A 24572-nucleotide genomic window follows, 5' to 3' on the forward strand; every position below is an offset into this window, starting at 1 on the left:
TGGGCACTAAATGTTCAGTGCCCAGGAAGGTGGTTGAGTGGCACCTTACAGGCATGTCTCTTCTAGAAGTTTCTGAAGTTCTGAGGTGCCAGGTGTGCATCCTAACTGTGAGACTATGCACAGACAACACTTGAAGAACTACAGTTACTGGTAAGTAACTTCTCTTTGTGGAGTGCTTTAGAACTGACCTCTAAAGCACCAGCTGAGCAACATATTTCAGTTTTCAGTTGTATGTGAATGAATTGAAGGGTTTCACTTTTATTTTCTTTTTTTTTTGAAAAAAAAGCAAGCTTGCCTGAGAATTCAGTAGCCCTTGCTCTGCAAAGAGATGGCTTTTTTAAAAAGTATAATTTAGTTTGGACAGTTATTCCCATAATTAGTCATTCCTGCAAGAAGATGTGCGCACCACAGCTGCCTGAAACCTGCTTGGCTTACCATCAGTCCAGATCAGATGTCGGTGATGCTGAGTGGCAAAGGAAAGTGGAAATGGCAAAATATAGGAACATTCAAAACTGAGGGAGCCTGCCCATCCATTGATAAAGCAGTTAACAATCTCAGTTTTACTAGACTGATTGCTGCCCTGGATTCTCAGCTAAGTGGTCAGGGATGCCTTTTCCAACTTTGATTGAGAGAGCCTTTTCCTACCAGTTTAGGCTAGACTACTGCAGCACATAATAGTAAAGTTCATTTGGAAACTTAAAATGCAGCTACCTGCCTCTGAGCAAGATGGATCAGCAAAAACATACTACACTTGTTCTCTGCACAGGATGCCAATTAACATTTGGGTGAAATCAAGATACTGGATACAATCTACATACCCCTATGTAGGCTTGGAGGTTGGTGCACCCTGTATGACCTGCCACGCTACTTGCACTCATCCAGAATCCTTAAACTACTGAGTCTAAGGGAGAGGCTAAAGGGAATCAGGGACACATGGCATTTCCAATGTTAGGCCCTCTCCTTAGAAATTTACTTCTGCCAGAAATACATCTGCTTTCCAGTCTGGCCATGTTCAAAAAGCACAGCTCCATCCAACCTGTACACAAACTGCTGGCTGTGGTACCCAAAAGTAAACCTGCTGGCAAGGAATTTTCAATCTTTGTTTTTTAAAGTTGCTATGCGGCAATGGCATGCAGTGGTTTTACTTCCTATACTTGGGCAATGTCTAACTACAGAACCTATGCCGGCATAGTTTTTTGGGACAGCTAGGACAGCTTAAATTCCTACTGTAGTACATGCAGCTTGTGCTGCCAGAGAAGGTTTTCTGTCTGTGTAGGAATACCACCTTCCTGAACAATGTTAGCTATGTCGACAGCAGTACTCTTCCATTGATGTAGCTGTGCTACTCAGGGGTGTGGATATTTTCATACCCCTGACCAATGTAGCTATGCTTATACAACTTTTAAGGGTAGACTATGCCTGGGACATTTCTTTTGCTTTTTAACTTGCTCCTGTAAAGTGATCGACATCCCTAAGTGTGGTGGGAGTCATAACTAGTGAATAGATAAGATCAGCAGTAGAAAGTAATAGCGAGTTCTACATTCTGGGTTCTACATTCAGCAATATTACCCTGTTCCAATGATTTTCCCCCAGCACTTCTCACAATGAATAGTTACTAAACTTACCTTCCTCAACCACAAAAAGATTATTTGTAAATATTCTTTCAAGTAATGTATTGTACTGTTATAGATCTGGGGGAGGGGTTAATACAAATTTTGTGAAGACCTGCAAAAACCTCCCCATTTTCACAGAGATATATGCATGATAGACTCTTCACCACTGTATCTAACTGTGTATTGTTATATGGCCATACAGTTTAAAACTGTCAGTGTGACCTATAGCAAGAAATTGAATATTCAATGGAACTATAATTCAGAACCCCCCCCCCCCCCGTAAGCTGAAGTGAATTTTATTTTTTAGTGTTAAAAGCTTGTAGTAACTAGATAGTTGCACACAGCTTACTAAACTAAAATCATAGGGATTATTAAATGAAAGACCATGAATGGTGATCACACAGACCTAACTGACTAAACAGAAATGCAGAGGATTTTCAGAAGATGTGGGTTTCTAAGGCCAGACTTCCATGGAAGGAAATGAAACAACAATGGAAAAACTTGTCTGCAGTGTTGTGATGGCTGTGTTGGTCCCAGGATATTAGAGGCAAGGTGGGTGAGATAATATATTTGATGGGACCAGGCTCTGTTGGTGAGAGAGAGGCTTTCAAGCTCACACAAAGGTCTTTGTCAGGTCTGGGAATTGACTCAAGAGCGTAACAGATAAATACAAGGTGAAACAAACTGTTCCTTAAATGGTTAACACATTTCAAGGGGCACAGTGGGTGAGGTAATATATTTTATTGTACCAGCGTTGTCTCTCTAATATCCTGGGATCAACACAGCTACAATTACACTGCATACAACATATTTCAAGGGCCTGTTCAAGGTGAAGTAGCCAGTCATAGGAAGAAAAGGGAGGGAAGTAAGCTGGGGGGGGGGGGGGGAGCGGAGTTAGTGGGTGATAGTTGTAGTGAATCACATTTTGATTAATATTTTTCTTTAAATGGTTTAGTGCAGTGTCCTTTAATAAGTATTTAAGGTAATATTCAGTAGGTATTTTTAAGTCACTCAGCAATCTATAAAATTGAATCAGAAAGTAAACACAAGTTTGTGCTTGAGAAATCCTGTTAACTTCCAAGTTCTATAATCAAGAAGTCCCCTTAGATAGAAATTTTTAGTTACCACAATTTAAGATGTAGACTGAATTATTAAGTATTATGAAATTTCTAAAGTTTATTTCCTCATTTTCTGGTGTCTGCTGATCTGGAGAATTATATCATTTGACTGAGGAAATTTTTACGACTTCAGTAGTAATGCCAGTGCCACAGAATAAAAGATGCTACAGCATCTTTTTCACAACAGTGCATCTGTTGAACAATTTCAGAAGCTGAAGTTTTATATTTGACAATGTTTTACTTTAGGGTTGTCGGGGGGGTTTTTTTTTTTTTTTTTGCATTGGCAGAATGCCAAGGCAGTCTGCAACGAACCACCCTAAGTAGCCTGATGTTAGACTAAATATGGGAAGCAAAGGATTGAGCACAGTATTAATTTTCAAGCTCTGTTTCCTTTTTTCTGTTAAAGTGCTGATGAACAAGTTTCAGAGTAGCAGCCGTGTTAGTCTGTATCCGCAAAAAGAACAGGAGGACTTGTAGCACCTTAGAGACTAACAAATTTATTAGAGCATAAGCTTTCCTGAGCTACAGCTCGCTTTATCGGCTGCATAGAATGAAACATATAGTAAGAAGATATATAGATGTACACACACACACACACATAGAGAAGGTGGAAGTTGCCATACAAACTGTCAGAGGCTAATTAAGATGAGCTATTATCAGCAGGAGAAAAAAACTTATGTTTTTAGCTCCCTTCCTGTTAATATATAGGGTAGATGGAGATGCCTTCATTATCACTTCCACAATAATGGAGAAAGTCACCCATAGTACAACTCAGATGAGTGTGCGTGTGTGTAATTAATATATATATATTAATATATAATCTAGCCGTACTGAATGCTGTTCAGAGAATAATTTTTAACTTTAGTATGAAGTGTATTTTAAAAAGAATTTGACAGCACACTTACTTAAAATATGATAAACCATCACTGACTTCACTTATTATAACTTAAAACTGACTCCTTAATTCAGTTTGGCTCATTTTGAACCTGGTACATTTATAACACATCATGAATATTTTTTAGCTATAAGAGTAACCAACAAATGAATACTGCTAAACTTGCGTATACATCTTATGTATGCATACGATCACTCCTAAATTTGCATAAATATTTTTGAGCCAAATGACAGTACTCGATGGAAAATTTGCAATAAGGTACATTTTTTTTCTTTTGAATGAACTGTCATAATTATTGCTGTGTAACTCTTTACAGTTTATCTACCATTCAGTGTTAAATTCCTCCAGCACCAGCAGAAAAAAAATCCTTTGTTACTATCAGATACGAAATTCTTCCCAAACAAAGCAGCTGTCACTTAAATGGGAGAAATACAAAGTCATTGCAGCCTTACACCAGATCATGATTTTTATATCAAAATCATGATTCTTGATATCAGACTTGTAAAGTTTTCATAGTAGGGAAGGGGAAAACACTTCTAAGCTTCCAGAGATTAGTGTTTGAAATATTTACTTTGAAAAAAACGATTAAAACGTTTCATTTAAAATTCTTCCATGAAAGCTAGGAAACATTTACTATTTATTAACCCTGAGTTTGATGTATAGGTTGACAATATTTTATGGGGGAGTGTGTGTGTTTAAATACCTGACTTTGATACACAAAAGCCAGGGAAGCTCAGATTTCTCAATCAGTTCTTTAATAGCGGTTGTGGCAAAATATTTGCAGTACATACATACACACAATAATATCACATATTGCTTTCAGACCCCCCTGAAAATTCTAGTCAACATAGAGTTTTATATGGGATGATTAAATAGCTATGCTTTTGTGATGTCGATTATAATAGGATTTTATTCAGTTTTGAGTCTGCTCAGATATTTCAATGGAATTACTATACTACGACCACTAGGTATTTGGACCAAAATAGGAATGTATGAGCCTACCTTATGGTGCACGTTGAGGCTTATCACATCTCACTTCATTTGTCAAGCACTATTACATAATTTAAAATGTCTGTTGGGCAAAAGACTAACATTTTCAAAGCAGCTGCTTTGCTTAATTGTTGTGAATGTTATAACAACTAGGTCAAAAAGGCACTTCTTAAGGGAAATATGGATGGTTCTAGAATATCATCAATACTTAAAAATGTGTTATCTCCATTGTTCTGTGGAGGCAGTATCTTCCTCAGCAAAAACAGATTTTTTTTAAAAAAAAAAAGGTGAACCACAGAAAGGGCAAAATCTAGAAAAACAGCTAACCACGCCTGTCTTTGTAAGTAGAAGGCAAAAATTTTAACACTTCTTAAGCTTTCAATAATGTCCGAATGCTTGAACTGATGCAGTGGGGGATTTTGCCCTTTATTTTAATTGCTTTCTTTTACAACTAGAAGATTTCTCACCATTTTGAGCTAATTGCTGTAGTTACTTAATCTCTGCTTGGGCTGAAATTTGTAGGATTTCATTTCTGTGCAGATAGAGGCCATTTTTCTTTAAATGTAATGTCTTATTAATAAATACGTAATTTCCCATAAAATTGCCATTTTTCTGATACGATCAGGTTTTAGATTGTTCATTTTTTAAATGAAGTGTAAAAATAGGATCAACTGCAATATAAAATATTTTAAAGGGGGAAGATAACTCTAGTTATACTACAGAATGATGCTTTCCTCCAGGTTTTCCCCTCGGATCCTAGAAAAACTGCAGTTGAAGATTTTGAGTTCAACTTCCTGCTTTGAGTTAGGATTACGTGCATTTTTACCTTGAATATCTAGGGCATTTCTATAAAATTAATCCCTACAGCATTCATATGTCAGAATTGTTTCATTTGTTTTATAAAGCTGGATAATTTGCATATCACACTGTTTAGCCAGATCACTTATCCCTACCTGAAGAAGTTTACAATCTAAGTTAGACATAAAGCAAAGCATGGTAAGCTAATGGTGCTAGAGGGGGTTGGGAGGATGATGGTGGCAAAAGTATTTGTGTATGTTTTATATTCATGAGGTCACGAGTATATATTAAGCTACAACAGGATCAAAAATCATATTTGAGATATAGAAGTATATAAAATCTTCCATAATTTTCTGTTGGGTAAAATGCTTTTGGGCTGACACACGTAACTGAATTTCATATGTATTCTGAAAATCCTTACACAAATCAATGCGACGTTGGGAGACCTGCATAAAGTTGCTAAATATGAACCATTTATAACTGCATACAAAAGACTCCTGTTGGTAAATATGACTTCTTCCTTTTTTTTAAATATTCTACACAACACTTACAAATATAACAAATACAAACAAACCTCTCTCCAGAATAGTCTTTTATTTCTACAACTCTAATATACTAGTTAGGAAGTGCTGAGTCATTCACTGTTATCACATGAGTAATATAGTAACACTGCTCAGATTTCCCCAAAGTCTTGGCACTGAGGAGGACTCAAGGTTTCACCCAGTTTGTTTTCAAATCCCAGATGTGCTCTGCCTTACTTTGTACTGACCAAAAAAACATGCTTCTGTCCCTTTTTACTGAAAGAAATAAAAAAAGATATGTACTCAAAATGAGCAGGAAGTTCAATAAACGAAGAAAGAAGGGCTGGAATTGTTAGTTTCTGCAGCTACATCAATACATGGCTCTTGGGTATATTTGCCTCTCCTGTTCCCAACACTCCTGACGGTTGAATAAAGTATCTGGGCTTTCTGCTTCTGGTAATTCTGATGAACCTGTTTTGGCCAAACTGAAATGGTAGGAAACCCTTCTCTGTCTAGTTTCTAGGCTGGAGATATGTTTCGGTACTATTGAAGTGCTTACATACCAAAAAGAAGGTACTATGGAAACCTCTAAGATAGATAATCTTTACCAATGAAGGAACTGAATTTTGAGAGTTAGGCGCAAGCTTATTACATTGCAACATCAATAAAGGCTCATCACATTAGACTGTTGGGCCCTTTTCCTCACCTCCCAGTCTATAGAAGCATTATGTATTACTATTATTTCATAGTTCCTGTACATCCTCACTTTGGCTAATATTGCCCTAGTACACTGAAAGATGGGACAGCAATAGTTACAGTGAATCATTTTCAGGACAAAAAATTAGTTCACTCAGTGAAGAAATTCAGTCATTCATTCCACTTGATCACACTAAAGATGTCAAAAGGAAGTTGTTTCATCCTGGACTGGAAATGGTTACATTTTGCCCCACAAGAGTCAGGAAGGAGTCACTTGGAATGTGTTGTTTCAGAGTAACAGCCGTGTTAGTCTGTATTCGCAAAAAGAAAAGGAGTACTTGTGGCACCTTAGAGACTAACCAATTTATTTGAGCATGAGCTTTCGTGAGCTACAGCTGATTATTGACTGAGCAAGTGTAACTAATCTGGCACCTGTGGATCTTCAAGATGCTTACATTCATGTGCCAATAGCTACTTCCAACTACAATATTGTGTCATCTGGTTCATTAGAACATCAGTTCCCTGAGTTCTGATGTTTTGTAATAACAGACCATCGAAAGAAAGTGTGGCCCTGTCTCTGTGTCTCTAAAGATAATGGAACCTTTTCAACATAGTGACAAACAAGTCCAAAAATCTCTCTCACCTAGGAGGTTACACATCTTGGAGTCCATTTCAAAAGAGATGGAAACATTTATCCTAAGAGTCTGAATTTGCCACTGCTTTCTGATTCTATTGCGTTGGGTGTGAAGGGTGAAGAACAAAACATGTGTTGGGTCTCCTGATAACTTGTCTTGAGGGCATTCTATGGGAGAGGTCCAGGAAGTGTACCAAATCCTCTATGGTAAACTTGACTTCTTTGATTAAATCTTATATTTAGAAGTCCTACTTGTTTAAAGTGTTCTGTGTCATTAGAAGGGTCTACATTAACCAGTCTAGCTACTTCTAGTCTGAGAGGGGAAGCACAAAGCCACAACTTGGTCTTCCCAGCATTCCTTCAGAAGGAAGTAATAGAATGACATTTCAGGAGTTGTTCCTGAGTAATTTCCCACATCCTCAGTCCTTCACATAAGGGACTATTCAATATATCATAAAAGATCCAGGATGGTGGTGTAGCTATTAGAATTGTTATCTGTAAATGATGTTTCTGTATGTAATACCCCAATGTGAAACTGTCCCTACCTGCTTTTGCTGATTTTACTGATCCTGCTGTGCAGAATCTTTCCCTATCAGGTCCAGGAATTATAGCATGGGCACCTTTCTCACCACCTTATGTCCCCAAGTGGAATTGTAGCACAGTTGAGAATTGGGGCCTTCATTTGCATAATCTTATACCTTTTCCTGACATCAAGTTGTCTATCTAATATCTTACAGCTTTGCAGTGGCAGAGGGAGAGGTTGGTAATTAGAAAAACTCAAAGTTAAATAAAAACTTACTAATAACTTGTTAGAGATGTCAGATTATTTCACTTACTTTCAACTGGAGCAATTAGAATGAGAGACTGTATGGAAGCTCAGTGCAGCAAACAGTGCACAACTCAGTCCTTAAATCATGTTTGTGTAAAGGAAAAGTAATTGATTTTTTTAAAACAATGTTTAGTTTAGTAGAATTCAGTCAAGCTCTTGGAAATGATTTCGCCACTGTGAATTCGTTCTCTCAAATTTACAAAATCTAGACAATAACTATATGTACTGGAATAAGCGTTAAGTAAATTGTTATAGCTTGATTATTTAATTCAAATAGTAATATGTGGTACATTTAAATGTTCAGAAAACACCAGTGAAGTCTTTTCATTGTCATGCAAGTTGAATATTAATATCTGATTGTTAATGAAACCCATGTCTGGACTCTTTGAGGGTGGTATAGCTTTTTAAATATTTTGTATACATTGTGATGTATCCTTATAATTTTTCTTTGAGAATCTTAAAGGAGTTTGTCTGAAATGAAGTAATCTCAATCTCCATATTAAGCCTCCTCTTTGTGTGGAATATATTCTGTCCAGTGTTTAAATACTCAATTTATTCCAAACCAAGCTAAGATATACCAATGCTCATTTTTTCCTATTTTAATAAAGCCAGTGAAAGTTAAAGAAATTGTGAGCTTGTAATAGGTTGTATGACAAATTGAAGTTGATGCCTGTTTGAAAATTAGACTGGAAGCATTGTTTCCTGGAGACTGTTCTTTCTGAATGAATAGATGGTTTTCATTACTAGGAGGATGTCTCCCATCTAAATGAATGTCAAAAGTAATAATACAATTATCAAATCTGTTGCAGAATGAAGATACTAAGTGTAATATAATTTTTTTTATATATTTGTAAAGCTTCTTTGGTATAGTTAGGTATTACTGTACATAGCCATTATTTTATAGCCATATCTTTATTGTTTTTCTGTTTGTTTTAACAGCTCAGAAGGAAGAGAAGAAGAGTGAGGATAAACCAATAGAACCTACTACAGTGTCAAAGAAAGGGGTTGCTTCAGCTTCTACAGTTGAGAAACAGACGTCTTCCATGTCCAAAAACCTTGGTCCAAAGAAGTCCCCATCATTTACTAGCACTTCCCTAACTAAACACCCAACTAAATATTCTGCTGCGAGCTTCAAAGGTGTAATTCCTAAGAAATCTTGGCTTTCATCAGGCAATGTTTCCTCTTCAAAACAGTCACCTCTTTCTCACGGTTCACCATCAGTTTCCAAAAAATCAGTTGTGTCTTCCAGTTTACCTGGAGGGCTTAGAAAAACAGCAATGTCTTCCACTTCAGCTACGTCTATAATCACACAAGCAAAAGGAGCAGCTAACCCCACTCAATCACAACCCAACTCTCAAATTCGACAAAATATACGACGATCCCTCAAAGAAATTTTATGGAAAAGGTGGGAATTCAACACACTTACTTTGTAAAGGCATTAACAAACTTTGAAATAAATGTTTAGACTGCACTGCTCTTTAACAGTGATAAGGAGGCAGTGACTTCATTCTTCAAGTGAAACAGTTGACATAAGCTTAACATTAAAGTGAAGTAAAGAAAGTTTGGTAATATCTCACATTCAGAGGTAAAAATTCCAAATGCACAGAATCAGAGTTGAATGTTAAAGTTCTTAAAGGGCAGGGAAAAAAACCTGAAGTATTATGATGGCAATTTTAATATGAAGTCTTAAATCACAACATAGAAACTTTTATAATGCAGTTGTTACTAAGTTAAAATCTAAAGAAAATATACAGAATACAGTATGGTTAATATACTTTCCTGTTGCCAAAGGATAGAAGTGCGTGACGGATAGGTTTACCCCTTCCCCTATCCCCCTCCAAGAAAAAAATGTTCTGTGCCATAGTAGTAATCACACCATTTAAAAATAAATCAGTTATTGACAAACACTAAAGCACCACATAAATTCAAACGATTGCTAATTAGTTTTAAAGTAAAAAACAAAACAAAATCAGAGCAGGTTACACAAACAAGTACAATGTCATCTTAACTTTTCCTCTTTAGTGGTAGGGAAACTAACTTATTGTAGTTCCCTTCAAAAGTGAAAACAAAAATAACTTGTGTGGAGAATATTGCCTCTAAGGCCTTGAACCAGCAAATATTTAAGTATGTGATTAACTTCATGCATGAGTAGCCTCACTGAATTCACAATTTTTTTTTTTTTGAGATTTTACTCACAATTAAAATTGCCAAACTTATTTAATATCAATGCTGTTTTTAGAGGAAGTATAATAATTTATTTATTTTATTTTGTACAGAGTCAATGATAGTGACGATCTGGTCATGACAGAGAGTGAAGTGGGCAAGATAGCACTGAATATTGAAAAGGAAATGTTTAACTTGTTTCAAGTTACAGACAACCGATATAAGAGTAAATATCGCAGTATCATGTTCAATCTTAAGGACCCAAAAAATCAGGTTTGTGTTCTTAAACACTGGGTATATGCTAAAATATATGAAACCTCTTTGATACTAACAGTTTTAATTTCCATCTCCAAAACTCTACTAGCTCTAAATTTTGAGGCTGTAGAACTTACCCGAAGTTATTCCAAAATTATTCACATCTTGACTGAAAAGAAGTGATTTTATCATACAGTTATCCAAAATGTCTTTGTGTGTGGCTCATTAATTCCTAGAAAGCTTGGTTACTTTGATTCAGAATACAATACTGCTTATAATGATATACTGGGCAAAGGTGGCAAGAAATTCCAACTCTCTCTACCTTTCTGGCATTGTGTGACACATTGGATGACTTCAGCCAGAGTGGATCCACAAATTCACTGGAGATGACCAGAGTGATGATTTTTTTAAAACACGAATTGAATGCTTGTGAAAATGTAGACTTGAGAGCAGAGTAAGCTGAGGTCCTTTTTATTCTCAGAACAGGTCTAGCATGGGCAGTGGTAGTGGAAATGCAGTTCACCTTACACTGGAGGATTACTTTTAGTGATCAGAAAATAGTTCATCTGGATGCCCATTCATCCTTAGTATCTGATCGTACTAAGCCTTTTCAATTTTGCTTATACCTAGTTAGTACCTTTTAATAGGGAGTTCATAAATTAAGGAATAAACTTCATTCTTCTGCAAGAATCTCCTTTACTAGTTATCTAACTCTATTAGTATTCTTCAACATGTCAGTAAAGTAGGTTTTTGTTTCAGGGACTTTTCCATCGTGTTCTTCGTGAAGAGATTTCTTTGTCAAAGCTAGTGAGAATGAAGCCAGAAGAACTTCTCTCCAAAGAGCTGTCTGTGTGGAAAGAGAAACCAATCAAATCAGTAAGTAATGTAATTCTGTTTACCATGTATTCACATAGGAATTATTGATGGGTTTGTGATGTTGTTAAACTACTTTCTAGAGTCACATGCACAAAAGTTTGTTTAAGATTTGCTGAGGGTGAGAATTTTGGCAGACCAATACATTTTGTAGCCATCAGTGGTTACTGAAAGAATAGGTAATAGGGTATAAAGTAGTGATACAAGTACATATGTGGCTTTTTGATGTTAGAATATAATTTTATGCTTTTCTTAGATAACAGAGTCAAGAAGTAAATCTCATGAAAGCAAGAAGTCAGCCATAAAACAGGAAAATATACCAGATGTAAATATGGAAGATTCTCCACCAGTGTCTGACTCAGATGTAGGTATAAACAGTTGTTTAAGTGCTGAACCACTGAGGAAAATATGTCAACTAGTTCTGCATACCATTCACCAAAAAATGAAAGTTTCTAAATATGTAAAATAACCATTTGTGTTTTACAAGGATTTGCATTTTAATTTTAGGAGTGCACCAAGCTTAATGATGGGCATACTACTGCAGACGTTCTTTAAAATCAGACACTATATATTTACCTTTTGATGCTCATTTTAAAAAGAGAGTAATTTTTAGAAGTGATCTTTGTTTTTGAAGGGTTAATCTATGCTTTCTGCTAACTTTCCATATGAAAACACAATCGATAATATCACAGTTTGGTTGCTGGGAAAACTTATGATTTGATAGGACATATTTTTGACATCAGATGGGGAATGAGAGCAGAATAACTCTTAAAAAAGAGAGCTCTTGATTTCCTGTGATATGTCCTTACTAAAGACGGAGGGGGAAAAAAGAAACACAGGTAAAGTGATCATGTATGAAGAATGTTTTCAAAATACCATGCCTTTGCAAAGGTGCTAATGAGACCAAATGACTTTTTAAGGTTTTTGTTGTTAAAACAACTAAAATTCAAATTATGGATTCCAAAGGCTTTGATATATTTGAAATTAATGAACAACCAGTAATATTTGTTTTTGCATTTGTTCATTTTTAGGAGCAGCAAGAATCAACCCGAGATGCACCAGAGAAAAGTAGTGCTCCCCTTCTGGATATTTTCAGTAGTATGTTAAAGGACACAACAAGTCAGCATCGAGCCCATCTTTTTGACCTGAACTGCAAAATCTGTACAGGTATACATAATGTTCAGTTTAGAGATAATGTCAAATTAGTTTCAGAGTAGCAGCCATGTTAGTCTGTATCCGCAAAAAGAAAAGGAGTACTTGTGGCACCTTAGAGACTAGCAAATTTATTTGAGCATAAGCTTTCGTGAGCTACAGCTCACTTCATCGGATGCATGAGTGGAAAATACAGTGGGGAGAGAACACATGTTCTCTGTGTATATAAATCTCCCCACTGTATTTTCCACTGAATGCATCCAATGAAGTGAGCTGTAGCTCACGAAAGCTTATGCTCAAATAAATTTGTTAGTCTCTAAGGTGCCACAAGTACTTCTTTTCTTTTTGTCAAATTAGTGTTGCACATAAGAAATCTTATGTATAAAGGGCCAGTCCAACATTCACTGAAGTCAGTGGGAAGATGTCTATTGACTTCGGTAGTCTAGGACAAAGCCCATGTCGTTTGATAGTACTTGTTAATTGAATAAACTGGTCCTTTTTGTAGTTGTGTAGAGTTAATTGATATAATTATCTTTTTTTATTTAGACCACCTTAGCTCTATTTAGTTGCTTATTTAGTATAGGTAGTAAACTTTATTTTCTGTTTTGAGAGAGAGAAGAATGCTCCACTGCAGATGTTATATAAATTATTTGGTTTTTCTTTCCAGCGTGATTTATTATATGAGTAACAATAAATAAAACTTTCGTTTGTCTAATTTAAAGGTCAGATTTCAGCATCTGATGATGAACCGGCACCAAAGAAATCAAAATTGTCTATGACTTCTGCTAAAAAGATGGAGACGCAATCAAAGCCAGAAGTAAAGCCAAAATATGAAAGTTCTACACCAACTGCAGCACCTGAAACAGAGGCAGTATCTGAAAACGCAACAGAAACTCTTGGCTCTGTAACAGAAACAGCCTCTCAGTCAGTCTTGGAAACAACATACTTTCCTACAGCACAGGGGCATAATGCAGAATCTACTTTGTCTGAAGAGGTCTCCATTTATCCTACCTCTTGCATTGCAGGAGTTGTCACAACAGTAACTGTATCTGGCAGGGACCCCAGAACGGCAATGAGCAGTTCATCTGGTACTGTGACCTCAGCATTGCATTCCAGCCCTGCACCTGACAAAGTTTCCATGGTGGAATCCAGACAGGAAACATCAAAATCTGTTTTAACAGCTCCTAAATCAATATTAACAAAACCATCATCCTCACCAGATCCAAGATATTTGACAGTTCCACCGTCACCAAATATCAAGTGCGTACATTTTATAGTAAACCAATCTCCTGAGCCTTTGACATTACTATTTTCTACCAATAATATGTTTTTTTCTATATTAAGAAGAAAGGCAGTTCAGATTTTAAAATATGTCCTCACGCAGAAAATCTTTTGATTTATCATCCCCTCATTTTTCCTCTCCAAATGTCATACTCTGCCTACATTAAAAGTAAAGGGTGTTATGAATGTGGGATAATGGGTATATAAACTTTAGTATAAATAGAGAAGACCAGTGGAATTACTCCAAATTTACATTGGTATAGCTAAGAGCGGAATTTCATCCTAAAATTAAAACGTTCTTAGACTTCATTTTGGGAGTGGTTGGAAATTGTCTCACTAATTGATCCATTTAGTAAAAGGACAAGGGTCACTTACATTCAATATGCATAACAGGGAAAACAAACATCCTATAATTTGGATGAAATTTTTTTGTTTTTGTTTTTTTCAAAGTCCGTTATAATTTATAGTCATATTTAGTTCTTTACCATGAGGATGTTTTCATACATACAGTATCATTCACTCACTTAGTGGAAGATGCTTAAATTTACTATAGAGTCTGAGATAATATAATCACATTGCTAGCCTGACTCTACAAAATATGTCTCTCACAGTACCCTTCATTCCCTGTCTCTGCATATATGCTTTTATTTTCAGTAGCTCCTTGCATTCTTTCACCAGGATTCAGTTAATTTCCAAGCATAATTTAGATAATTTATAATATGGTCAATTTGTCACTTATTTGGATTCTGAGTAGCAATTAGATGTTTAAATTTTCTCAGAATATCTATTCACTTGTTTAAAATGCCTAAATATTTGAGGAGTGGGGGGAGGCAGAAGAAAGAAGGGAAAGTGTCATTTCTAACCTTTTTCTCTCCCCTGATTTTGTTTTGCAGCATCACAGAGTCACGATCCCCTCAGGATGGAGATACTTCCCTCTTTCTCTCTCGTCTCAGTACCATTTGGAAAGGATTTATTAACATGCAAAGTGTGGCCAAGTTTGTCACTAAAGCATATCCTGTCTCTGGGTGTTTTGAATACCTTAGTGAGGTTAGAACAGATGTTTGTATGTATAGAATATATCTATATTTTTCGCTTGTTACGAAGGTTCAGGTCACTTGTTAAATATTGCTACACTGAAATTATAACAACACTAAATGGCATCACTTTACTAAAAGGAAAAACTATCTGTTGGCTCAGTATGCCAGTGTGAAAGTTTTGGAGGTAGGAAGCATTTTAACCATGAATAAAGTAGTTGATATTTTACAACACAACTGTCACTGCTGAGCATATGGTGGGTATCTATTTGGTATAAAACAAGCAGACAGTTCTGATACTGACTACAGATGGTCAAATAATATTTGCAAAAATTGTCAAAATTATTAAGCAATATTTTTGAACAGTTTATTCAACAATTTACTTTTAAATTATTCACCTCGCTCTAATACTGAACTTAACATTAGAATATTGGCACTATGGGCACTTTGTGCAAAACCATTTCTGAGCTTTTTAAATACTGGTAGCAGGTGTAAAAATAGCTTTATATTTGAATACATAAACAAAATACTTACATAATACCTTTAGAATAGCAATTATAATGTCAAGCAATGCATCTTTTACCTTTTAAAAATATTTTCGTGTACTGCACTGAACAAAAACTAGCTGTTTTCTGTTAAGGAACCAGTTTTTTTCCCCGCATTATAATCTCCCCTTTCTAGGGGACAACAAAAACTGTAAAGTTAAGACTGATGTCTTAAACCTGCTTTCCTTTGCACCTGTAATATCAAACCATATGGGTAGGATTTTCAAAAACACTTGGCATTGGCCTAACTCTGCTCCCATTGAAGTCAGTGGGAGTTTTACTATTGAATTCCTTGGGAACAGAGTTAGGCCAATTTTGGAAACTTTTGAAAATCCCACCCTGCACCTAGAAATCAGGCCACTGGGACTGGATCCAGTGCTCACTGAAGTCAACAGAAAGACACTCACTGACTTCAGTGAACATTGGATTAAGTCTCAGCTGTCTATGTGGCTCCCACTAAAGTTGGAAAATTTCTGTTGTAGATCCAGTAAGTCTATATTAAAAGTCCAGCTTTCAGTGTTGTTTTTTATCTTTCTGATTCTTGGCAGTCAGACTTTTAAATATATAATATATGTAGGGCTTCTGTTTTTCAGGGTTTAGAGATGTCATTTTGGGGAGTTATTTTTAACAATTCTTTAGTTTTATGTATCTGTCCAAAATCAGGGTTTTTTCCATGTTGTCTGTTGGATACATGGTGTTGAGTAATGAATATATAAATTACTCATTACAATAACATATACTTTGGAATGTTTCCTAGTGTATTGTAAGGTAGTACTGTATCAAATAGCACTATTTTAAAGTGCACAAGGGAAACTATAGTGCGCACCCACAAGGTCTACATAGACCACTTAATGTGCAACACAGTGCACTTTAAAAATAATCCCCCCATAGTTCACATCACTGCTTTGAGTAGACAAGCCCTTAGTACTCAGTAATCCTATCCAGTGTTTTTCTGGTGTTTATTCGATAAACACTACTTTCATTTTTTTATTTATGTATAAATTTGTTCTCTTTTGCATGGATTTTATTGGTTATCATCACCAAATACCTCAAATCCGAAACCCTAAGTATATGGCAATGTGTGCATATGTTCAGACAAACTGTTGTTCCACTCAAAATAGAGACTTCACATTTAAAAAAATATATAACTTTTTTTATGGTAATTCTTTTTGGAACAAGTTCTATAGTTCTAAAACAAGAAGCCCATTTTAAAAACCTTAAGAATTACTTAGTTATTAAAAGGCTTCAGAATCCTTAGGGTCCTCTAAGAGCTAAAAATGGCCTTGTTTTGGCTTCAGTACCTGAATTGGGTATCTGTGACTGTCTTAAGACACTCTTGGCAAGAAAAAAGCAGCAGTTTAAAAAATGGACTCTGCTTAAAACTTTCTTAGAGACATAATTTAAGAAAAAATATTTTTCAGGCCAGGTTTGAGAAGTATGATCTTCTGGTGTTAGATTAGATGGACCACTGGTCTGATCCTCTTTGGCAATTTATATGGGCCTCTGAGAAGTGGGATATTGCACTTTTTATTATTTTATATTGATTAAAAACAAATGGTGGAGGGATATTTTATTTCTGGGAGTATGCAGATTTGAGTGACCTGATGTTACAAAAAAGTGTACATTTGTTAATATAAAAACAGATTGGAAACTTTCTCCCTTTTTAAAGCACATTTTATGAGGGTATTTATATTATATTTTATATATGAATATAAATGTGTGTTTTAGGTCATGACTTTATTATTTTTAGTTGTAATATGGGAGCCATAGTGGTAATCACTTACAGTATTTGTACTGATAAAATTTCCTGTAGTATTCTGACTGAGAGAACCTAACTAAACACACATGGCTCGTATTCATGGGGCATAACATTCTGTTAAATTGCAAGTAAGGAAAATAATTTATACTGCTATACTGGGAATTAGGGTGTTAAAAAAATTCACTTGTGTATAAAAATTGGTGCTTACCTGCCCAAAGCAAAGCAAATGAGCAGATTTAGCTAATGGTGCATATGGAAGTCCTTCAACTTTCACAGTCATTCTGGACTGCCTTTTTCCTTGTAATATACTGTCACCCTCCCAGTAATGTTCAATAACTACACTCACTTGCAGTTAAGAAATAAATATGATAATGTTATAGCCTCCTCTTCCTGGAGTGTAGCCTCCAATAGGCTATTGGGATAGGGAAATCTGCATTGCTTTTTAACAACATATTGTGTGTTTATGATGCTTTCTCATATTACCGTGTAATACTTCTTGTTTAGGATTTACCAGATACAATTCATATTGGTGGGAGGATCTCACCGAAGACAGTCTGGGATTATGTTGGCAAACTCAAATCTTCCCTTTCTAAGGTACTCACTTAAAATCCTCTGTATAGCAGTGAAGAAGAAAACTAATCTTATAAAACGTAATCCTAGAAATGTAGGTCTGGAAGAGACCTTAAGAAGTTATCAAGTCCATCCCCCTGTACTGAGGCAGAACCAAATTGATGTAGACCATACCTGACAGGTGTTTGCCCACCCTGTTTGTAAAACCTCCAGTGATGGGGATTCTACAACCTCTCTTGGAAGCCTATTCTAGTGCTTAACTACCCTTATAAAGTTTTTTCTAATATCTAACCTAAATCTCCCATGCTGCAGATTAAGCCCATTACTTCTTACGTGGACATGGAGAGTTGATCATCATCCTCTTTATAACAACCAGTAACATATTTGAAGACCGTTATCAGGCCCCCCCCATGCCCATGTTTTTTAAGCTTTCCCCATAGGTCAGAGGTTCTGAACCTTTTATCATTTTTGTTGCTTTTCTCTAAAGTCTCTCCAATTTGTCCACATCTTTCCTAAAGAGTGGTGTCCAGAATTCAGCACAGTACTCCAGCTGAGGCCTCAGCAGTGCTGACTAGAGCAGGACAGTTATCTCCCATGACGTGCTTACGACAAGTCCTGTTAATACATGTCATAATTATAGTGGCCTTTTTCGCAACTGCATTACATTGTTGACTCCTATTCAATTTGTAATCCACTATATTCCCAGATCCTTTTTCAGCACTACTACCACCTAGTCTGTTATTCCCCATTGCATATTTGATTTTTCCTTCCTAAATGTAGTACTTTGCACTTGTCTTTATTGGCAATTCTGATATAGTTTTAATTGCTAAACCTCCAATATTATCTGAGATGATGCCCAGGAATCCAGTGAAAACATTTAAAAGTTAAAGTTTTTAAATTGGATTTATTGAAGAAAAATGTAAATTTGTGTATTTTGAGCGTATTAACCATTTTGATCCTCTACAATGTTGAATGGCTCAAATGCCTTACTTACTGCTCTTTTGTGAGTAAATGAGTGTACCAAGTGAACCAAGAGAATTTAATTCTTTAGTGTTAAATATTTATATACAATTTTAAAAGGGGACAAAGTGATTATGTAATGTAGGCAAGAGGCTTTACTATTAAAAACACTGATGGAAATGGAAAATCCATGCATTACAATATTAATATCTGTCATGATGCATCACAGTAGGAGTATTCCCTTCTTCAGTATTGCTGGAATGCTCAGACTACTAATTTGTTAAGAGGCAATATTTAGATGCAAGATACACAACTAATGTTTGTTTTCAAAATTGTGTAGGGCTTAAAACTAATTCTATTTTTAATTTAAAATAATAATTTTAGGCACAGTGATATTCCTTTCAATTATAGTATTGCCCTAATGTAGACAATTGGTGTTGATTATTGCCACAATTTATAGAATATTGGGTTTTTTAAATGAAAAGTGAAGTACTTTCCAATGTGGTAACATCCCATTTAGCACTTCATTTGCCAGTTTAGCACCAGATCAACAATTTCCCCTTGTACTTTTGTATTGTAGGAACTGTGCTTGATTCGTTTCCACCCTGCAACAGAAGAAGAGGAAGTTGCCTATATTTCTCTCTACTCCTATTTTAGCAGTCGTGGTCGTTTTGGTGTTGTAGCTAATAACAACAGACACGTCAAGGACCTCTACCTGATCCCGCTGAGTGCTAAGGACCCAATTCCATCCAAACTCTTGCCCTTTGAGGGACCAGGTAAGCACATACTTTGTGGGGGGCTAAATGGTACCCAAAATTAAATCATAATTTCAAACATTCTAACCAAGACAAATGATGTTACTGATTTTAGGTGTAATACATGCCCTCAAGTAAGTTCCAATGGAAAAATAGTTCATTATGTAAAAATAGTTGTAAAAATGAAACCTGTAATTTGGGAGTAGCAATAAGTAAACTCTTTGCTCCAAAGATTAAATAACCTGTAATCAATACAGTCCTTTCTGCAGTAGGGTTGGCTTACCCATTATTATGAGCATGAATTTATCCATAAAACTTGGTATATAGATCAATCATTCTATAAAAACACCACTGCCAACACATCAGCACAAAGCCAGCAGGAAATTCCAACTTTGGAAAGCACAGGAATCAAGATATCTACTCAGATGAAAGGTAACGTTTGCTACAACTTCACAGCATCATCATCTCACTCTAACTATGACTTTTTTCCTGCGTGCTTGTGTTCTAATGGGTATAGGAAACTCCAGCTAAATCACAAAATGTTGAAGATTGGCTTGGTTTAAAAAAAAAAGCCATTTTCCCACTCCATAGGAATGTAGTTTAGCTGCACAATGGATAGTTATAATTGGGTGTAGGAAGATTACATTATCACAATCCTGATCATTCTCATATACATTTTCTTTCATTCCATTTTATAAAATAAAATGGGGGAGGAGGGGAGAGTAAAGTTCAGCTTCAGTTTGCTCCTCTGCCTGTGTGGTAGGCCTGATGACTGAGTGAAGAAGTAAGAATGAGGGGTGTGTGAATTCATCCTTCAGATAGCGCTTTTTATACTGACTTGAATTTGATGTCTTCTAAAACTGAGGATGAAGGAGGAGCATAAATTCAGTCTCTAAACAAAAATTTGTTTTTGACACAAGGTAGCAGATCAAGAGGCTAAAAGAGTGTGAGTTGAGATCCAGGCAACACTCAGTTGTTGTTCTGGTGTTTTTAAAAAATGCTTTAAAGAATGAGCATCCAAGACCAGATCCTGCAGTGTGCTGAGCTCCTTTCTTGAAAAGCTGAATGTCCTCAACTTCCATATGCTCATAGGATTAGGACCCAACTAAACAATAAAATGCTCTCAAACAAACCTCATTAAACACAAATAATGGAGTATTTCATATTTGGGCGAGCTGTTTGTGCCAAGTGTAAAAAAAAAAAAAAAAAATTTTGGTGTCACTCCCTTCCTGTCTCTCCCACACCATCTTAAGCCTGTTCTGAAGATTCCCAGCCTTAAGAGAGTGGGGAAGAAATGCTAGCTGTGTAACCATCCATGAAGGGGACATACTGCTGGTCCCCATTCTTGGACTGCAGCTGAAGGGGCACTGTCTGTTCCTACCTATCAGGTACTTATGTGGTCCCCATTATTGTAGTATTTGAACACCTCACAACGTTTAATGTATTTATCCTCACTAGGCCTCTGTGAGGTAGGGGAAGCACTGTTGTCCCTATTTTACAGCTGGGGAACTGAGTAACAGAGGCACCAAGTCATGTGCCCAAGGTCACACACAAAATCTCTGAATCAGGGAACTGAATCTGGATCTCTGGAGTCCCAGGCTGTCAACCTAACCATTTGACCACTCTTCTTAGCACAAAAAAAATTCCTACACTTCCACTGGGGACCATGATGAACAAGAGGAATAGGACTGGCCCATCAGTCAGCCCGAAGGAGCCCACAGTCTTTTGTAGTGCATTTAAACATATCTTAGGGGAGCACTTAAATAATCTACGCCTAGTACCTGCTTTGTTTGACTTTTGATTTTTGTCTAGCTTTGTAAGTTTCCTTTTTCAGTTAATTTTAGTTAGTTGTCCCTGCTCTTGAGAATCTGGCAAATGTGGATAAATCAATGCTTTTAAATCTTCTTAGTAGGAACTTGCAGATATCGCATATGGGCCTTGTGTTGGCCTTCTGCACTGGAGTGAATTATACCCAAGACAAGTTCACAAATTGATTAGGCTCTAGTCGGACAAAGGTTACATTTCTAAATTCTAAATTTAAATCTTTCTCAAATACTAGAATTAAGGCATACCGTGGATAAAATACATGGAAATTGCAACCAGCTATTGATTTTTAAAATCAACATTATTTTTCTAGAACATCTGTCCCTTCACAAATATCGTATTAAGAGGTTGGTTGGCTATTTTTTTTTGTGTGTGAGGGGGGGAAGAGTTGACCAAGATTTTCAAAAGTGATGAATGATTTGAGTACCTCAGTTTAGGTTTCTGAACTAGACACTCAAGGGGCCTAATTTTAACACCACTTTCTGAAAATCAGGCCCTTTAAGGTGTCTGATGTTGGGCATCCAAAATCACTAGTTACTTCTGAAAATCTGGGCCTTTTACTTTTGTTAATCATTTGAATTTTTATATGGTACAGATGTGTCTGCTGATTTTTCCATGCCAGCAAAGGTTGGAGTGTTATAAAAAACAATACACAGTTTCTTGAGGAAGGGGTGTACTTTTTGTGATTTCAAGTGTACGAATCTAACATGATGGTGTTGGACTCCAGAGGGAATTGCATCTGCCACCAGGGCCTTCATTTGGTGGTGGTGAAGTAAGGGGTGAAATGAGGGAATCTTAGAATGACCTCTCTTCAGCAAAAGAAATGTACTTGAAAATGGGCAAAGATAGTAACTGTAAGCAAAAGAATTCCATAGCCAATGATCCTGACTGCATATCACTACTGGCCAAAAGATTGTATCAGATTCTATACCTGGGAGTGTCCAAATGACCAGTATCAACTACTTTGAAAGGATTGGCTTTGTTTTCATAGCATACAACATATTACTGGTTAAAAGATTTTTCACTTGTATGTACGTATTTCTGTTTCCTGCCCTGTATGTGCTTCTCTCTTGAAGTATATACAGTAACATGCATTTTCTTACTAATGGATGGTTATGCCTTAATTGGAAGTAATACAACAATTTTGCAAATGCAAACTATACTATTTCAGCCATTTTCCCTCTTTTAAATAGTCCATGATAACTGCATTGGAAGAGTTTTGACTTTCCCTTTTCTGCTTTAGTGGGCCAATATGCTTTGTGGCATCAGTTTATTAAAAAAGAAGTGTTAGGAAGGGAATTATATCAGTTTGACACTCATGAAGCTCTTACTCTACTAACCACCTAACTTCTGCAGGTCAGAAAGGATTTTCTAATTGTTTCTTTGAAGTATCATTGCTCTTCTACTTTATGTGTAAAATTAAAACTTTTTTGGGGGGTATCAGACTAAATTAATTGGCATTGCTAACTATGTTAGTCCAACATTTTTAGCTAATTATTTACAGCCTGGCTTTAAACCTAGAATTACCGGAATCAAAACTATAGATCGGGGTGGCTAAACTTACTGACCCTCCGAGCCGCATACGACAATCTTCAGAAGTTCGAGAGCAAGGGTGCACCTGCTGGGGCTTGAGGCTTCAGCTCTGCGGGAGGCACATGATGGGATCAGGGCATCAGCCCTGCTCCTGCTAAAGCCCCGAGCCCCGGCAGGTGTTTCTCATGGGGCTGAAGCCCTGAGACCCCTCCCTCCGCACTGGGCAGACACTCCTACCCCACTGCCCCGCTGCAAGGTAAAGGTCCTGAGCTTCTCTCCTCCCCCAAGTCTGGTAGGTGGAGATTGGGTGTGGGGCAGGCCAAGGGCTCCGTGAGCAGCACTTTAATGGTAAAAGAGCCACATGTGGCTCACGAGCCACAGTTTGGCCACCTCTGCTATAGAGAATCTGAAAATATTATATGCTTTAGATGAAAAGAGATGTTAAGTGCAGATCCCACTTTTAGGTCTGAATGATAGGGAGGGCATATGGTTTAAATAAAAGAACCTCCAACTTAGACTTCTGCTACCAGACATCCCTAGCAAGTGTGAACTGATAGTTCAGTGTTTGTTTCATAACCGTGTTTAATTGCATTAATATTTTAAAACTAAAATACAGTAAAGGAATATTTAATTTTTTCAGGCAATCGCTTTTTCTCTGTTCTTCTGTGTATGTGTATATGTATCAATACCACTGCATAAAACATTGTAATCCACATTTTCAAGTAATATCAGATGGAATTTACTGCTTTCTTTTTCTTCATAGTCAATAAAAGTATTTTATGGAAAGTGGTCATTGTCTCTTTAAATATAACTGTTTTCGTAGATGTTGCGTAACAGTCTCACTGTACCTTCAATTACAGTTTAACAAGAAACCAGAACATATCAGAAATCTGTTAAGCAAAATAGAAATATAAGTGAGCAAGCAATAAGTAGACGATATAGTAAACATAAAACCTTTTTCTACCACCGTTTCAAAAATCCTAGCTAGAAGATATTAGAACTGTGCCGAAGAGTTTCATTATACAAGTAGAAATATACATTTCTCTTCTGTTTGTGGTGGACTGACAAAATGAAACTGATGACTTCTAAACTACAATTGTACTTATTGCTTCATGAAAAACTTTCACATCCATTTTCTTGCATTTAATTGGGATTTAAAAATTGAGGGAAAATGGGGATATGTCCATTAGATATATTCATCAAAATACTATAGTATCTGAAGTATTATCAGCTGGCAGTTCCAGGTTATTCCAGTAGGAATTTACTGTCTTTCACTGTATCATCCCTAAATATAGTCTGAATGACTCTCGCACACAAATTAGCACTCTTCATCTGTAGATATCAAAGCAGTTTTCCAAGTAGGGTAAGTACAATCATCCCTATTTTACAGATGGGAAAAGCACAAAGAAGATATATGACTTATCTAAGGTCACACACTGAGTTTAGTGGCTGAGCTGGAATAGAGCCTAGGTCTCCTGACTCCTACACCCTATCTGCTGGACTATGCTGTCACATAACATGCTTCCTTTCCATTACATTTTAGTTCACCAAGTGCACAAATCTAAAGGAGGAAAACAAATCATCAATTAATAATGACATGTCAGAACACTGTGTTCAGTGGAAACACTTGCATTTTTTCTGTATGATTGTTCACTTTTTTGGTGACTTATTCATGGATTTTTTTGTTTTTTTTTTGTTTTTTCTCTTTTTTGGAAAGAGGGACATCAGCTGGATCACTTAGTCCGACCTGCTGCAGTGTGGCAGGATTGATTTA

At 36.4% G+C, this 24572-nt stretch overlaps 1 protein-coding gene across 4 annotated transcripts in view; it reads left to right on the forward strand.

Moving 5' to 3' along the window:
* Window positions 1-24572, forward strand: part of DIDO1 (death inducer-obliterator 1) — an 88404-nt gene that overhangs the window by 52167 nt on the left and 11665 nt on the right. For 3 of the 4 annotated variants that reach the window (XM_077831992.1, XM_077831991.1, XM_077831993.1), the window contains 9 exons: window positions 9034-9499; window positions 10371-10530; window positions 11272-11388; window positions 11642-11749; window positions 12417-12552; window positions 13260-13797; window positions 14712-14865; window positions 17661-17750; window positions 19267-19462. In XM_077831992.1, coding sequence (XP_077688118.1) covers window positions 9034-9499; window positions 10371-10530; window positions 11272-11388; window positions 11642-11749; window positions 12417-12552; window positions 13260-13797; window positions 14712-14865; window positions 17661-17750; window positions 19267-19462 — 1965 coding nt within the window. Of the gene's footprint in view, window positions 1-9033; window positions 9500-10370; window positions 10531-11271; window positions 11389-11641; window positions 11750-12416; window positions 12553-13259; window positions 13798-14711; window positions 14866-17660; window positions 17751-19266; window positions 19463-19768; window positions 23585-24572 lie in introns of those variants that run through there. The other variant, XM_077831995.1, reaches the window with a different exon arrangement.

This window comes from Eretmochelys imbricata, chromosome 13 (assembly GCF_965152235.1).
Source record: "Eretmochelys imbricata isolate rEreImb1 chromosome 13, rEreImb1.hap1, whole genome shotgun sequence".
Lineage (NCBI taxonomy): Eukaryota > Metazoa > Chordata > Testudines > Cheloniidae > Eretmochelys > Eretmochelys imbricata.